Source organism: Trachurus trachurus (assembly GCF_905171665.1).
Source record: "Trachurus trachurus genome assembly, chromosome: 19".
Lineage (NCBI taxonomy): Eukaryota > Metazoa > Chordata > Actinopteri > Carangiformes > Carangidae > Trachurus > Trachurus trachurus.
The window spans coordinates 6,833,659-6,850,859 of NC_139913.1; the positions used below are offsets into that span (position 1 = coordinate 6,833,659).

Consider the following 17,201-nt stretch of genomic DNA (forward strand, 5'->3'; position numbering starts at 1 on the left):
ATAGCCATAATCCGTTTTATGGTTGTTGTTGGTGTACGATCATTTTAAAACATAAAACATTCATTTTCAACAAGTGGTTCTTAAAATGTTAAGTTTAATGCTATTAAAATCATTTACATTTGAACAATATCTGAATGTGCAAAATTTACAATTTCCATGTGACACGCTGTGTGAATGGTGCTGAGCTGGGCGACGGTCACATGACGTCGCTGTGGTACAATGAAACAAAACCCTGTGCACTCGTAGCCGAACATGTTAAAAACAGACATAGTAAGTGCAGTAGTAACTGGTGATGTGTGAAACAAAGGACTCTTGAGTAAATGTGTCCAAATATGACTTAACCCCTTCAGTGGCTGGGGACCAAAACAACTCTTTCCACCTCGAACTTGGTGCCATTTGTGTGGCAGTGGTGGTAACTGTCCATCTATGTGCTGACGTGTCATCACCAAACCATTAAAAAACTACTCGTGAAGAATCCCCCTCCAAATGGAGTACATCTGAGCTGCCCCCCCCGACCGGTCACGTCTCCACTTTAAGTTTGGCAGAGCACACAGCTTGCCCCATCTTATTTCTGGCCCTGCACGCATAGACCCCGGCGTCAGAAGGCTTCAAACCAGACAGAACCAGAGAGCAGAGTCCGTCTTCATGTTGCTCCACGGTCACTCTGCTAGATTCAGACACCGGCTTCTCATTCTGAAGCCACTTCACCTCCGGCTGTGGGTAACCTAAGAATAACACAAAAAGACGTTACTGCAGAATTAAGAATATATATAATAGGCCACTGGACATTGAATAACATCAACACAAAGATAACACTCAAAAGGAAGGGTGCTCTTGCGCTTCAACCGGTAAATCGGTGCTCTCAGACAGGACCAGTAGGTAGGAAGGTGCAATTGGGTCACTTCACGAGGACTAAACCCAAAAGAAACAACTGGAGCACTCAATATAATGCAGATATTTAATACAGGTGCACAACACCTAACGTTTCGACGCAATGCGTCTTCATCAGAGGTAAAAAAAAAAGCCTCTTATCTCTGATGAAGACGCATTGCGTTGAAACGTTAGGTGTTGTGCACCTGTATTAAATATCTGCATTATATTGAGTGCTCCAGTTGTTTCTTTTGGGTTTAGTCCTCGTGAAGTGACCCAATTGCACCTTCCTACAAAGATAACACTGCAAAAACTCAAAATCTTTCCAAGAATATCTGTCTTATTTCTTGTCAAAATGTCTCATTTCTAGTCAAAACTAATCTCTTTCCACTTAAAATAAGACTCATCACCTAAAAATGTACTTGTTTTTAGATAATTTTCACTTGTTTCAAACAAACTTTCACTTGAAATAAGTAGAAAAATCTGCCAGTGAAAGCAAGTTTTTTGTGCTTGTAATAAGAAAGAAAAACTTGCTCCACTGTCAGATTCTTCTACTTATTTCAAGTGAAAATATGCTTGAAAGAAGTAGTAAAAAAAAAAAAAAAAAAGAAGTATAAAAAAGTATAGTCTTATTTTAAAGTATAATGAGATTTGTTCTGACTAGAAATTACATTTTGACTAGAAATAAGACAAATATTATTGGTAAGAGTTTAAGTTTTTTGCAGTGAACTGGCTAAGCATCCCAATAGTCTCAATCCCAAACCCTGTTGAGTTTGTTAATAATAAAGAACAAATGGTTTTAAGTGTTGTTCAAGCTAACCTCTCTAGAACTTGTTGGAGCTGTAGGTGTAATTTGATTCAATGCTCGTTTAAAAATATTCATTATAGCATTTTCAAGTTTAGCTAGTTAAAGTCTCATCCTACTGCGATCAAAGCATTTCAGACAGCATTGTTTTTTTGTTTTGTTTTGTTTTTTTCCCCCCTGCCCTTGTGCAACGTAGCAGGGCATCATTTAATGAAGTGCATCACAGCTCTGTCACTCTACCATTGACAAGACATGTTAGCTGAGCAGTAGCTCCTTTGGGAAGGGTGGCGTCCTTCAGGGTCTGCTGGAAGCAAGGTTCGCTCTGAAGCTGCTCATCCAGCGACTGGATGGCCCCCTCTGCCTCTTGGCTCCAGCCTGGCTCTGGATGAGAGGGAGGGAGGGAGGAGGATGATGACGATGAATAAAACGGAACCGAGGCTTTACTGATCACAAAAGGGTAAACTTGAAGTGACAATCTGAAACTGTGAGTCATCTGCCATATGTATGTAGCTGTAGGACGTTGGAGGGCATTGTGTGTGTGTGCATGTGCATCTATTTATCTGTCTTACCCTCTGAGGAGCTGCCAGGAGAGTCTGGCCTGTTGGAGAGGTTAGCCATCCGCTGTAGGGCCAAAACAGCCTTGCCAGTTTTCTAGAAGTTTAAAGGACAAATAGCACTGGATGACAAACTGCATTCATGTCCAAAGCTTGGGGCCTGTATAGCGCAATGAATTCAAAAAGGTCATCATGGGGAAGCGTTGATAAGAAAATTGTACATCAGTCCAATGCTGGGCTTAAACCACCGTAGAAACAAAGTGAGGTTTCTGGCACAACTTCACCCACTTCCAAGGTACGTAGAAGAAGAGAAAGTCCAAATAGGTCGGAAAGTGGAAGAATTTTATCAGACCAACAGCTCATGGCCTTTATCTGGATTACAAACTGAAGTGTCAATGAACAGCAATGTCCCTCATAAAGGCCACAAGCTGCAACGCAACAATCTGAGAAAGTTTTTGACCTCCTAAAACCATTGTTTCTGTTTTCTCCGGTTGTGTTACCTTCCACTTGCGCTTGGCCAGAAAGCGTCTCATCTTCTCCTTTCTGAGGGACTTGGTGGGTCTGCGGGTCAGGGGGGTAAAAGAGGCCATCCAGGGGTGGGTCAGGGCCTCAGTACATGACAACCTGCATCTATAGAGCAAGTGGAGGCAGACAGAGGAAAAAGAAAAGAGCTGTTGAATGCTGCCAACAGTTCACTGCCTCGAGGCCGTCCTTATTCGGACTTTGGTAAATGGTTTGGCAACATGCATGTTTTCTGTAAGTGACAGATCTCACAAGGACTCAGAGGGGAAGAGCACCAAAGCATCTTCAGCTCCTTTCCTTTCCTCTCTAGTTGTACCACAAAGGTGCACTTGATTGAATCCAAGAAAACACACCAACCAACCTCCGGTCTTTTTTCAGCATCGAGCTGATAAAGTCTTTAGCTTGATCCGAGATGTCCTCAAAGCTTTCCTGGTCAAATTCGTAGCTGGCAGCGGTCACAAGAGCGAGGGTCTCGGCATCGCTGTTCCCCTGGAAGGGAGACTCTCCGCTCAGCCTGCAGGGCACGAAACAATCAATCACAGAGATAGGATCAAAAAAGGTCAAGGAAGCTCTGTGTTTCTACACAGAGAGGAAATCCCTATACCTTTACTACCTGTTCTCGCCCCTTCTGCCTGAGGTTACAGATTCACTGTTTTGAGTCAGACATTCTTGTTATGTCATCTTACCACTCAGTTTGGGGCAAACTATGCACACTAACAGAACTGCAGTAGGCCTACTATTATCACATGGGTCTGTGGAAGTGCCACAACTTCACCAGTAGATGGCACCAAATCTACATTTGTAGAGATGCTTAAGAAGAGTTGAAAAGATATGTGATATCTACCTCATTAGATTTTTATCAGTGTAGGAATTCACGTCACTAATACATTCCTGCTACTTTTAACTTCTTTGAAAAAAGCTTTGCCAGAGTTGACACACTAGACGAGATGGAGAAATGAAGCATGAAGAGATAACATTTGCATGCAAACAGGTTCTACTGGCTCTCATTTAATGAAGACGTGAAATATTCCACCTTTTTAACATATTACTGCGGCCCAGGCCGTAACCAACCCTTTCACTGTTGAACTTACAAGATAAAACAGATGACTCCGATGCTCCACATGTCTGTCTCCAGGCCAACAGGCTCAAAGCTGATCACCTCTGGGGCCACAAACTCGGGCGTGCCATGCATCACCATCAGAGGTTTATCGTCCTCTGAAGAACAAGACAAGAAGACCAAACACACTCAGATATTCACCCAGAAATGTTTAGCTTGTGCTTGTTGGTATTATTTACAGATGGCCTTAGTAAACTCTAAATAGACCGCCCAGTCTGGAGTCGATGTATTTGGAACGCCATGCACCACATTTTCTGCTCCGAGTGGTTTCACATGCTCTGCTGCGTTTTTTGAGTTGAAGTAACAGTGATGGCTGTTTCAAGAGTTGTCTGACGTTCTGGTCACTGGTAGACGTCTAGGAATTTGGAGAACGCTCCTTGGTCTTATCTTTGCTTATTTCTGGACTGTATTGCAATTAATGACCTTGCGTCAACTCTGCTGTGTTGGCTAAAATAAAGTATGCTGAGCAAAAACATGTTTGTATAAAAAATGCAGTGTTATTTTGTTTTGCAACCAAGAATAAATTATATAAAGATAGCAGGAAGCTTTTCATTCTTCAAGCTGGACGCATGAGGCAGCATGTCTGTTTATATTCAAACAGGCCATATAAGGATCTTTGGCTTTTCCTGTATTGAATTGTTCACTAGAGTACACATGTCCTTCCTTATGATTTAGTACCCTACTATGCAAATGTTTATAAAGTTAAAGGAGAAAAACATTCTGCTCTCTTATGTCTTCATTGTGTGTAATATTTACCATGTAAGGAGAAATAAAATCCCTGCAAGTTCATTCTGAGGCCAATTCAAACTCACCCAGTTTACTCGCCAAGCCAAAGTCAATGATCTTGATCCGTGTGCCAGTGGTGTCCACGCAGACGATGTTCTCTGGCTTGAGGTCGAGGTGGACGATGTTCTGCTTGTGGACGTACTGCATGCCCTCCAGGATCTGCTGCATGTAGCGGGCACTGGTTGGTTCTGTGTGCTCGAAGTTGTCATCCACGATGCGTTCAAAGAGCTCTCCTCCCTCAATACTGGGCAGAGGGATAACACCATTCAGGCCAATGTGCTGAAGATAACCCTCAACTAATGTACTTTTGGAAACTTATGGTAAAAAAAAAGTGCATGTCCCAATCAAAAAAATACAACATGGCAAGAAATTATGTGAAACGTCACTTACTATTCCATGACCATGACCGTCTCTGAGCGTGTGGCATAGGCAGCCAGACACTGGCACAGCTTTGGGTGGTGGAGACAGTTCATAAGTTCAATTTCCTTGAGTGCCGCTTGCTTTTCCTTGGAGGTGCGGGCACGGTAGAACTTCCCTGCACTCTCCTGGCCCGTCTCTTTATGGATCAACCGGTACACCTCGCCAAACTTCCCACTGGATTATATTTTAGAAATCCGAAGTAAATAAACAGTATTACAGATTTACACGTTTGATTACTTCATATCAATTTACATCAGGGGTGTCAAACATGCGGCCCGTGGGCCAGAACCGGCCCTGCAGAGGGTCCAATCTGGCCCTCAGGATGAATTTGTCAAGTGTGAAAATTTGAAATTGCACATATTTTTATCAATAAATTTCAGGTGGCTCATAATATGTTTTGTAAAAGGATAGTTCAGTAACTGTAAACATCTTATTAATGTACTAAAACAGAGGGAAATCTCAATTTTTTAAAATATATTTAAAGGTTATTATGCTATTATTTTGCTGGTCCGGCCCACTTGAGATTAAATTGTGCTGTTTGTGGCCCCTGAACTAAATTGAGTTTGACATCCCTGATTTACATGATCTGAAGTGTGTTGTCAGTCTGAACTTGAAGTTTATTCCAAATACAAACTTACGTTCCCAGCCTTTCATGTACACTGTAGTGGTCCTTCACTTTGTGTTTTGTGTCAATGGTCACGGTGGCGTACGACTCAGGCTCTTCCTTCTTTTCACCTTGAGACACAAAACAATAGGATAACAAATCAACACAATTTTCTAAAAAATATATATCACATTCTTTCTCCAATCCAACATGTCACTCACTCTTCGTGGCCATCTTGACACAGTCGGACTCCTGGCTCGGCTCGCTGACTCCCGCTGAGTTGTAGGCCCTGACACGGAAGCGGTACTGCCCCAGAGGCTCCAGGCTGGAGCGAATGTGGTGGGATGTGTTCTTACACCGGCTGGCTACCTCGGTCCAGCTCCCAGCCTCGTCCTTGCCCTCTTGTTTGACCTCCACAATGTAACCCAACACAGCTGTGCCTCCGTCGAAGCTGGGTCCAGTCCAGCACAGGACCAGGGACTCGGAGGACAGCTTGGAGACGACAGGTGGGGATGCTGGCGGATCTGGTCGGTCTGAGGGGGGAAATTCAAGAATGAAAGGTTTAAACAACTCAAGACTGGAAATACAGAGCTGGCTGAGGGGGGGGGGAATAAAAGCTGACTCACCTATAACACTGAGGGAGACTGTGTGCTGGGCTGAGCCTTTTCGGTTTCGTACGACGACAGTGTAAGAGCCTGTGTCCTCTGCACAGGCCTGAGACATCTCCACACTGCTCTGGGTCTTGCTGCTCCTGACAGACACCCTTGGCCCTCCTACTACCACCTAAATAAGAGGACATGGAGGGGTTTTCAAAAGCTACAATCTTAAAAAAAAAAAAAAAAAAATCAAAAACTCAATCTTTCCAAGAATATTTGTCTTATTTCTTGTCAAAATGTCTAATTTCTAGTCAAAACTAATCTCTTTCCAGTAAAAATAAGACTCATCACCTAAAAAGTAAGTTTTAGATAATTTTCACTTGTTTCAAACTAATTTTCAATTGAAATAAGTAGAAAAATCTGCCAGTGAAAGCAAGTTTTTTGTGCTTGTAATAAGAAAGAAAAACTTGCTCCACTGTCAGATTTTTCTACTTATTTAAAGTGGAAAATTTGCTTTAAAGTTTTTTTTAAAAAGTGTCTAAAAACAAGCTGCTTTTTAAATGTGATGAGTCTTAGGTTATTTTAAGTATAATGGGATTTATTTAGACTAGAAATGACATTTTGACTAGAAATAAGACAAATATTCTTGGTAAGATTTTGAATTTTTGCAGTGTATACTAACAATCACTGGGGTTGTAAATGTTCTTACTTTGTCTCTGTTGTAAATCCAGCAGCAGGCCACAGGGGCAGAGCTGCTCTTGAAGTCACAGTGAAGCCGGGCCTGCTCTCCTACCCGAACCTCCACCTGCTCAGGTGCGTCTACAAACTCCACAGGGGGTCCTGAGGGAGAGTTAAATAAAATATAGTAAACCTTACACAGTAAATTCAGGTGTTGAATTAATACTTTGTTCCGTACTCACCTTCACTGGTGGAGACTTCTGTTTGAAGGTTGATCTCCCTGTTACCTGTGGAGACTGAAGAAGTAGGTGGACTTTACAGGTGTGCGCCATGATAGGGGGATTATGGCAGTATCTGACCAATCACATGTGAGCAGCCATGTTTGGTTGCAGTGGCAAAAAATTTGAAAGAGGTGGAAGGTGTTAGGAAAAAAAGAGTTTGTGTGAGTCGACTGGAACAGAAATGAGTGATATGTGAATATTAGATTTAATTAACAAAAGAAAACAATGGTGTGTGTGTTTGCATCTGCTTCCCTGCCCTACATTAGCAGCACATTTAGTATAAATTTGCATTATTTCTGGTGGAGTATTCAAAGTATTAAAGGTAAGAAGAACAGCAGAGAGAGGGGTGAGTTGATGGGTGTGTGTAACAATACAAAGATTTTTGTTATAAAGCTCAACAAAAGTTATTAATCTACCTTTGTCCTTTTTGTCTTCATGCTGGTTTTGTTTGCCGGGGACTTCCTTTGTAGCTGCTCCTTTGCAAACAGAAGAGAAACAGGTTTACTGTGGTTTACTGAGGGCCAAGCTACAGCTACCCATACTTGATGTTTTTGCGAGGAATTTCAAACATGACACAGTGGTCCAGCTTTACCTGTGACATGTAACACAGCACTGCTGGACTGTTTCCCGGCACTATTCTCAGCTGTGCAGGTGTACGTCCCAGCATTTTCACGTGAACACCGAATCACATCCAGAACAGCGATGCCATTCTTGAAAGAAGTATTATCTGAAAGCACCGTCTTGCCTAAATAACAAGATAGCAATGGACAAATACGTATTTTCACTTGAGTTGATCAGGAAAATTCATCAAAATATTGGAAATTGTGGTTTTAAACCCCTCTGTAGTTTAGTATAATTTCTTCACGGGGTATATGACGATCAGTCTCTTACCATTGTGTAGCCAGGATACGCTGAGCGGCCGACTTCCTGTGATAACACCTTGAAAAGAAGCATCACTTCCTTCACTGACTGTACAATCGTGCAGTGGTTGTTTGAAGTGAGGTGAAGTCAGGGCCTGAATCTGTGTCTGTCTCGCATCTTAAAAGAGATTAGAAATCAAGGACAGTGGATTTTAGGTTCAGACATGATTCAATGGATTGCAAACTGTATATAAACTATTTGTTTCCTCTGCCACTGACTAATCAGCACATGCAACTTTATATAAAACAAAAAAAATGGCATAATTGGCTTTTTCAGCATAGATATTGTGTCACTGATCAAACTGTAGATGAATTTCATGCGAACCAGGATTTACAAATGTTAATATAGTCAGAAAAGTAAAATAGAAAATTGTAGCCTAATGCTGATGTTTGCTTTGCCTGTTTTGCCTAAAGGCAGATTAGTGTGTTTTCATCAGTTGCCTGTGGGTGAACAGCTGTGGGTGCCAGTTGTTGTTGCGGTCGGTCGTTGTAGGTAAGTGTGGATAGTTTTACTCTGTGTTTACGGGTAACTCCCACCACATGTGTTTGCATGTATTGCTGTTGGTATTTCCATCCGTAAGGACAAGGAGTGGGTGGTCCCCAGTCAGTTGTGGAATGTCATTAATGTGTTTGTGTTTGTGTTTGTGTGTGTGTGTACATTTGGGGGAAATGAGGGGTGGGAGGCAAGTTGCGTGTCACTCCTATACATTCAGAGTGCAATTGCCCAGGGACAAGTCTGACTATTACCCTATCACAATAACTACAAAACAACACATTGCACAATAATAATGTTATTTATTAAGCTGCACTCTCTGTTATTATTTTCACAAGAAGTCAACTAGCCTCAGGGGAGCAAGCCCCATCATTTATATGCAATCTAACAGATCCCAGTACTTCTGTTTTTTCTTGATAGGCCTTTGCAACGGGCTCATGCAACGGGTTGAAGTTAACCAAGCACAAATTAAAACATTAGGTGCCTGCAGGGGCTGCTGTCAGTCAGAGTGTGGTAAAACTGCCCCCTATACACACACACACACACACCTAATTTACATCAAGAATTGAAATTGTGACATTTAAAACTAGTTCTGCTTGTCTGTAAGCCAAATTTTGCAAGTGTTTACCTGTTGGAGGTGAAATTTGCAGTTTGTTTTTCCCAATGACCAACGATTTTGTGGTATCCAGTCCATTCTCCTTTTCCTTCTTCTCCACACAGTCCGGTCTGGATCGAGGCTTGAGGGCCACCCGGAAAGTGGACACATAGGTCTTTGGCTTCTTGACATCTTTTTTGTCCATCCCTGAGTAGAAAGGACAAGCAATGATGAGCTCCTCTTCTTCGTCTTCTTCTTCTTGGTTGGTGTTGCTTTGTTCTTATACACTGTTTTTTCTCAGCATACAAGTATGGTGTGAATATAAGTTAAGTGTGAAGTTAGTGTGAGGCTGATGTGTGACATTCTGGCCCGGTCTCTCTTCACACATCCTCTGAGATGCTATAGCAGGAGGAGCCTCTGTTTTTTAGTCTGCCTCTGAAATCACTACCCACCCTCAGCCCCACAGTACACAGGAAACAGACGCTTTTATCAGAAGGCCAATTAAAAACACACATGTCCTGCCCCCACACTGTCCCCCTGGTACTCTGGAGAACTGGTCTCTTTTCAGTCAGAGGGAGTGAGAGACAGAGACACATGTGTTTGAAAACAAAAGAGATACTAAGAAACTGGAGTAGGAAATGTGTGTGGGAGACAGAAAAGAGTCATGGAGAGGACGAGAAATGGAGAACAATGAGATGGATGGTGATTAAAGAAAGACACACACACCAAACAAGTCTAAAAAAAAAACAGCTTACCTGAAGCCACTCTTCATACACACACTCAATCGCCTCTCCCCCGCTGTCAGCTTCTTTTCGCCATTTCACTCTATTCCATGTAAACACTCAGCAGGCTAGAGGTTGAGCCACACTGCCAGTCGCCACAGGAATCAAGGAGATCCAGTAGGGCAGCTTTATGCAAGCATTGACTACTGTGCAAAAAACAACATGCAGAAAGATGTGTGAAGTGGCCGTTTGAAACTCTGGATTTCCGGGGTAGAGTTTCTTTGAATGAGTGAACGAGGTGGAATCATGTGACCACAGACACTATCCTCCACTGGTAAATGAGACACCATTATTTCTGTTGATATGGAAATAGATAGCTGCTGGTTGGGTGTGTCCCCATGGTGTGCTTTCATTTACCCCTTTGTTGTGAGATTGCTGGTTACACAGAGTGGTTTTTCTCTAAAACCTATGAGGGTAGTTGGTAGGTCCTATTATTATTCAGAAAGCAGTTTCACCCAGTCTATCTGGCAGCTTCATTGGCTTTATTTAGACTTTTATTTAGTATGTGAATAAAAGAACATGTTGCTGAAAGATGCTCTTTTTGTTTTCATCTAAGTCCAGTAAATAAAACAACATCACATGGATCAATAAAACTTTATCACCTTAACTACATTGTATTGTATTTCTTTATAATGTATATAGTGCCATCTAGTGCAACAAGCCTATGATTCATTGTCAGTTGTCGAGATACTTGTGGAACTGTAAATATATATTTATATTTTTTTGGCATAACCCATTAGCCTACTGTCTGCTTAATATTGAAATATTGAATTAACTTTATGTTGCTGATACATTTGACACTAATTCGTTAAAAAAGACCAAGTGCGGGCTCCTGTGTTGTGGTTTTAAATGGACACATCTCACTCAGTAGTGGTTAGTGGAAGAATGTAAGGAAACCATTACAGTGGTTGGTATGTATTGTGTAAGTAGTACCATATGGTGGGAGGCACATAATTTACTTGAGACTACAAACATGACCCCTGGTCCTAAAAGCATGTTGATTGATGGACCCAACCAACATCGACGAAAGCTTAACTGTTTACTGACGGGAAGACTCACTCTGCCCACTTCTAAGCTCTCCAGTATAAAGAAAGATCACAAATGTAGCCTACCTGAACACACACAGAACACACAAACAGTTTGTCTCAGTGAAAACAGTTTATACAGTTGTGGTCCAATGAATAAATAAAGTGGCTGATGTAAGGCGTTAGCATAGTAACTACAGTCCATGAAGGGTGAAAATGTCAACCTTCTTTGCCAAGTAAAGATCTTTGCTAGAACAAGGTAGAGGAACATACTAACATAATGTGTTCTTGTCCATTTGGATATATTTAATAGATTAATGTATAATTTAATCTATTTAAATGTTATTTTTAAGGTAACTGCATGAATTGTAGAGAGACAGCCTAGCTAGCAGCAGTGTCAATTTCCTTATTCCTTTGCACCATATTAAATTATAATCTATAATTTCTTATATTTTTGAAGGTTATTTTTATAGTAATTGCACTAATTAAAGAGAGACAGTTAGTTTGCAGTAGTGTTTTTTTGTTGTTGTGGTTTTGTTTTGTTTTGTTCAGTTTTTTTCTCCATAATGATTTGCTTTTGCTTTATTTATGCTGTATAACAAATTCTATTTCTCTAAGATTTAGTGACATTAGCCTACATTTGAATGTTCACTTGGGCCTACAGGAAAGGTAAAAGTGGGTGAATTAGCTTTAGCTAAACCAGAGATACTCCACTATGACTAAACTACTGTTTCTAAACCGTCTTTGGCTAAACTATCATGCCACCTACTTTGAATGTCAGTGCGATTTGGTTTTTTCCTCCATTTTGTTGCTGTGTATAGTGCAATTTCACGTTGTTGGTGTTTGTTTTGTTTTTTGCATATGAAAGTGGTCATGCCTTAGTTTTATTCAAATATCTACTGTGTTGTGGATATGAGTGAATGCTCTTAATATTCTATCATGCAAATGTAACGGAAAGGAAAGGAATGGCAGGATGAAAGGAAGCACATAATATCACCTAGTTGAAAACGTGGAAAATGTGAACTGATCCACTGCAGTCCAGATGTGGCACATTCTTTTGAAACAGCCATAAAAGGGGGAAAACATACCATAGGCCTCCTATGGGTATGGTAGCTATATGTAAGGGGCTTTAGTGGTGCCCCATTTTACCCAATATGGATCTTTCCAACATTAAGAAGTCATTGTACAACCTTTCATCTCAATAGTCTTATAACAAGGCCTCCCAGCCCCGCCTCTTTCCAAGAAAATTATCCTTATCAGAGGGAAATCATTCAAGGTTTTGAAGGACTTACGGAATTCAAAACAGGAAAAGCAAAAAGTGGAAGGGACAATGCTCCCTCTCTGTGACATAACATCCCAACTATGGTAATCATTCAACTTCCGGTTCCCATGAAGTCCACCAAAGATTCTCGATCTCAGTGTCAAGTATTGAACTTCCTGTTCCCATTAATTCTTTCAGACAGCTGCAGAAGTAATCAATTCATCACTCCATGAACTCTAAAGCCAGTGAAGGCAAGCCAAGTATTTGTGAACCATACCCTACTGATAACATGATTTTAAACTGATACTATAATTTAAAAAACGTCAAATGGTGCCCTCCTGTGGTTGTTTACCGTACACTGCAGAACTGATAAAAATCTGTTATAGGATCAATGGCCAGACTGTCGGATCAAGACTAGTATGTCAACCACAGTCCTTTAATAAACATTGGAAGTGATAAAATAGATGATATTGTGAAGACTCAGCTGTAGTATAGTCGTAAATATTCTTCTTTATCTCTTCAGCCTGAATTTCTTTGCAGGCAAATGTGAACAGGCAGATAAAGTGGCAGACAGCAGAGCAAAGATAACACCACACACTTCTGTGTTCACGTAAATGACTTGGCCTGCAACAGATAAAATAATGAGCTATGACAAAACCCTCTCTCACCCACTCACACCCATTTACAACTTTTTGGGGAAAACCTTGTGTTGTTGTCATCACGTTTCCCTGCTGTGATTCAGAAGTTAATGTGGACAGAGTAAAGTACATTGTAAATTGCTCTGAAATGAGGAAGCAGCATGGTCCTTCACAGCCTGATGCTGTCTGGCCTGAGCTCTGAGAGAGAGCAGAAAATGGGGGAGAAGAGAAACACAAGAGATGGAGGCAGAAAAAGGACACGAATCAAAGAAGAGGGACACTCAGTTCGGGCAGTGTGTCACAAACATCCTCTGGGTCTCTCTCTCCCCCCGAGGGAACCGTGGTGGAGACTATTGTGCTGCGGCCAGAGGCCTTGGTCCTCTTCCAGCCTGTGGAGCCGGATCAGGTTTCTCCCGCAGCTGCTTCAGATCCCTACGCTGGTGGAGAAGCTCATGGTGAAGAGCCTGGTCATCAAAAGGATGGAGGAAGCCCCTAAGGCAATGTACAGTGGTGAGATGGCTGCAAGTATAAACAGCACAGTGAGATGTGACAGAAAGAAACTGCAACTTTTTACAACACATATTTTAAAAGATTTAGTTCTGAATGATATAAATTCATATAGAATAGAATAAAATCGTTTCTCTGATCATATTTTCTCTGAAGAAATAAAGTTAAAGTGTAGAACATGATGCCAAACTTTGATTTAGCTTCAGGAATCATGCAAACAGCTGCTAATATCAGTGTCAGATATGGCCTATTATACTCAGTTTTCCATTAATTGCATTGTATTCCCATCATACTAAGAGGTTACTACTTGATACCTAGATGCAGCTTCAGTGATGCTACTATTCAAATGGTCCAACAGTGACATCATGTTTTGGTAAGATAAACTTTTATCAGGCTGCCTGTTCATTTTCATAAGTTCGTGTGACTCTGAGTAACTTTTAGGTGCTAATCTTCATCTGTTCACTTCACACCTTCGGACAGCGAGGACAGTTTGTGGCTGTATCTCTGGTTTCCTCCTATTCTAACAGAGTATAAACCTATTTAAAAAAGGATCGGACCGCCTGCATCAAGCCCTCACAATGTGCAGTTTAAAATGTGCGTTTATTTTCTTCAACGCGCTCTTCTTGGTAAGTAACATGAGTCATTTCATTTGTGAATGAACTATTGTGTGTAACTCCTTTGAAGCAGTGCAGGAAGTCTGCTGTAATTGTAATCCCTCATTTGTCAAACACTGTAAGAAATAAAAGAGGTGGCAGGGGAGTGAGAGTCATTTACTGGATACTTTGAAAGATTTTTCTTTCTGGTAGAATCAAACATATTCATATTAGATGGTCTCACGGGTCTCAGTGGTTGGGCAGAGTAATGAATATGAAAGATAATCAGTCTGAGTCTGGGCAAAATGAACCAGCATGGGGTGTTGGTGTGTGTGAACTTCTACATGTTCAGAAAGAAATCAAATAGTTGCCCAAAAAGTCCCAATTACTAACTATTGAAAGTGAAAAAGGTAACTTTCCAGCATAACTTAATTGTTATTTTGGAGAAACTATTAGAAAAACTTTGACAATGAACAGCAAAATTGGTATTTATCCCTATATTCTTTTTTTTTTACACACAAAGAAATTTCATAAAAAGTATCTGAGAGATGCAAAGAGGCGACTCAGCCCTATAATGGAGCAGACTGACACCAGCAGAGATAGCTGCGTTCATCGGGTTTAATGCTGTTATATAAAGCGTTGAATTAACGTGGAGTTGTTAAATTTCTCTTTCAGGCGTCTGGGGTTGCCCTCATCACTATCGGGGCGCTGCAGTACTCGACTTACTCGCAGATAGGCACTTTTGCAGGGAGCGGCCTGTCGAAAATTGCTATAGTCCTCATTGCAGTGGGTGTCACCATAGCCCTCGTCTCCCTCTTGGGCCATGTTGGGGCATTCATAGATAATTCTTCTATGGTGGCTTGTGTAAGTAACATCATCTCCCATAATAGGTTTGATGTTGTCTTCTCATTAGATCTTATGAAGAGCACATCTATGGGTCATGACCGGTTCTGACTTTAACATGACACATTGGAAGATTGGTGTATGTTTTATATTATTAAAGGCAGATGGGACACGGCTGACCTTTTACACTATACTCACTCTGTTTCCTCATGAACTAGTTCATCTGCATCCTGGTAGTGATCATCCTGTTGGAGGTTCTCACTGGCGCTGCCTTCTACATATTCCGCAGCAGGGTAAGATACTGAAATCCATTCTCCTTTGGGAATGATCTATGGCTGAAATTGGTATATTAACAACAGTGTTTCATAAAATAAAGTGCTAGTCCTGATGATGGTGATATTTCAATCACATTTTCTCCATAGACCGTCCTGCTGAAGCTTGGTAGTATGAACAGCGGTATGAATGCCAAAGCAACATCAGTGATCAGTGACTACAGCCCAGAGAACAGACACGCCATTGACAGAATTCAGGAAAAGGTTATATGCAATCTTCATGTTATTGTATTTGCAAGAGGTGCTTGGTGAAAATAATTTAAAAAGTTTATTCCCATAATCTTTCTTGTATTATGCTGCAATTTGCATCATGTAAGCAAGCAGGCTACATTACAAATTGAAATATCAAAGTCTGCCAAAAAAAAAAAAAATCACTCTATATTGCCACAAGCTGAACATGAAGCCCCCAGACCCCCCTAAAGGTGTGGGGCCTCAGGGAAACTGCCTGCTCTGTTGATTGGTAATTGGGACACACAGTAGAAAGACAATGCTTTCTGAATAATTAAGTAAATTTGTATAATAATGAAACACTCAGTGTTCTGAGCTATTAAAAATACTTTTGGGCCCCTATCCAGCACCCCCAAAGAACTTTTCATTGTTTTGGGGGAACATGTTCAGCATAGTATATGTCTATAGCACATCACTGATTTAATGCCATCCTTGTGTTGTGTTGTACACAGTTTCAATGCTGTGGCGCAGACGGCCCTGAAAACTGGTCCACGAGCGTGGGCTGGGAAAACCACGATGCTGTGCCCGATTCCTGCTGCATGGTGAAGAGTGAGGGTTGTGGACATGACAAGACCCACATCTACACAAAGGTCAGCTGGGAAAACGCATTACAAGCTCAGGCATTTCATCTTTTTTTAATTTTTTTAAATTTTATCTCATGTGTGGGCTCCTCTTCAGGGTTGTATCACGGCTATCAAGCTCTTCCTGTTGAAAAATCTGGTGTGGGTAGGTGCTGTCTGCATTGCTCTTGGAGTCACAGAGGTAAAGTCTTTGGAATAATTGTGGAATTCATACACTTTTTAATTTTCTATAACATATTTGTCTTGCATATGAGGATGTATTATTGTACAGAAATGCCTTTTAAACATATATTTGGTATTTCATGATTTACAAATTCATTTAAGTAGATAATTTATATGCAAATTCCAACAATTTGCATGTGAAGATTTTCATATAAACAGCGGTAATGCAGACATTTGAAAACGAAGTAAGGAGAGGTTGACATGAATGATAATAAGGCGTTTCTCATCCTGTTTGCCCCAGGTCGTGAAATCCAGAATTAATTAGAATTTACCGAGAGAAAAAATCTGCTTGACCCGTCTGTAAGGTCATTTGCTGCCAGTAACTTACAACCTTTTTCTTGTTACAGGTTTTTGGAGTGTTAGTCGGGGTGTGCTTGTGTCTGGATATGAAAAGAAAAAACTATCAAAACTTCAGCTAGGCCATGGTCAGCCATGGTGCCTGAACACAGCTGTCGACGAAAATTAATGACAGTTTTGCTTTGATTTTGTTTGTTTCTTCATATATTTGCTCAGATATATTCCATTTTATTTGCTTCTGCTTTTGACATTTGGAAATTGTTTAAATTAGGACTATGGTCTATGACAATGGAAACACTTTAGAAATGTCATATTATTTATCTACCATGCATATGCTCAATAAAAGTGTGATATGTGGTGGTCAAGTGGTTGTCTGGTTCAATCTGCATGTATATTGGTTTTGCATAATAACCTACTAACCTTTGAAGAGATGTCCCTTTGCAAATAGTGCAAGCATTAAGTTAAAAATGACATTTAGTAAACTGTAAGCAATATATTTATAGTTGCAAGCATTGGGGTTCAAATTAAATAGGATGATACTCTTCCATGCAGGTGATATTTCAATTTCAACTTAACATCATAGATAAAAAATAATAATAATGTAAATCACGGGTAAGGAAATAATCACGTTATGCTAGGCTAAAGAGTAAA

At 40.8% G+C, this 17,201-nt stretch overlaps 2 protein-coding genes across 3 annotated transcripts; one reads left to right on the top strand and one right to left on the bottom strand.

Annotated features, from left to right (window-relative positions):
* Nucleotides 1-72: 72 nt before the first annotated feature.
* On the bottom strand, nt 73-9,614 carry LOC311003244 (myosin light chain kinase, smooth muscle-like). Of its 2 annotated transcripts, none has more exons than XM_083994943.1 (17): nt 9,275-9,614; nt 8,125-8,271; nt 7,826-7,978; nt 7,650-7,706; nt 7,195-7,248; nt 6,984-7,114; nt 6,305-6,461; nt 5,900-6,211; nt 5,713-5,809; nt 5,045-5,248; nt 4,681-4,898; nt 3,843-3,966; nt 3,113-3,265; nt 2,730-2,859; nt 2,245-2,326; nt 1,916-2,056; nt 73-725 (listed from the first exon to the last, which is right to left on the bottom strand). In XM_083994943.1, exons 1-17 carry the CDS (start codon nt 9,444-9,446, stop codon nt 520-522), a joined length of 2,538 nt encoding a protein of 845 aa, XP_083851069.1. In that variant the 5' UTR covers nt 9,447-9,614; the 3' UTR covers nt 73-519. The 2 variants fall into 2 exon arrangements, with proteins under 2 accessions (XP_083851069.1, XP_083851068.1); XM_083994942.1 differs by having other exon boundaries at nt 7,650-7,709.
* Nucleotides 9,615-14,032: 4,418 nt separating this feature from the next.
* On the top strand, nt 14,033-16,672 carry LOC311002287 (CD63 antigen-like; the record flags this gene model as incomplete). Its single annotated transcript, XM_083993607.1, has 7 exons — nt 14,033-14,080; nt 14,723-14,911; nt 15,109-15,183; nt 15,313-15,426; nt 15,903-16,040; nt 16,129-16,212; nt 16,601-16,672. The coding sequence occupies 7 exons, from the start codon at nt 14,033-14,035 to the stop codon at nt 16,670-16,672; spliced, it is 720 nt and encodes a 239-aa protein (XP_083849733.1).
* Nucleotides 16,673-17,201: the final 529 nt, after the last annotated feature.

Bases quoted from the DNA above. Each gene is read 5' to 3' on its own strand.
- LOC311003244 (XM_083994942.1), bottom strand. From the start codon at position 9,446: ATGGACAAAAAAGATGTCAAGAAGCCAAAGACCTATGTGTCCACTTTC. The intron at 3,967-4,680 runs GTGAGTTTGAAT...CTTGTTCTTCAG, and splicing joins TGGCTTGGCGAGTAAACTGG to AGGACGATAAACCTCTGATG. The intron at 2,327-2,729 runs GTAACACAACCG...TTAAACTTCTAG, and splicing joins TGGCCAAGCGCAAGTGGAAG to AAAACTGGCAAGGCTGTTTT.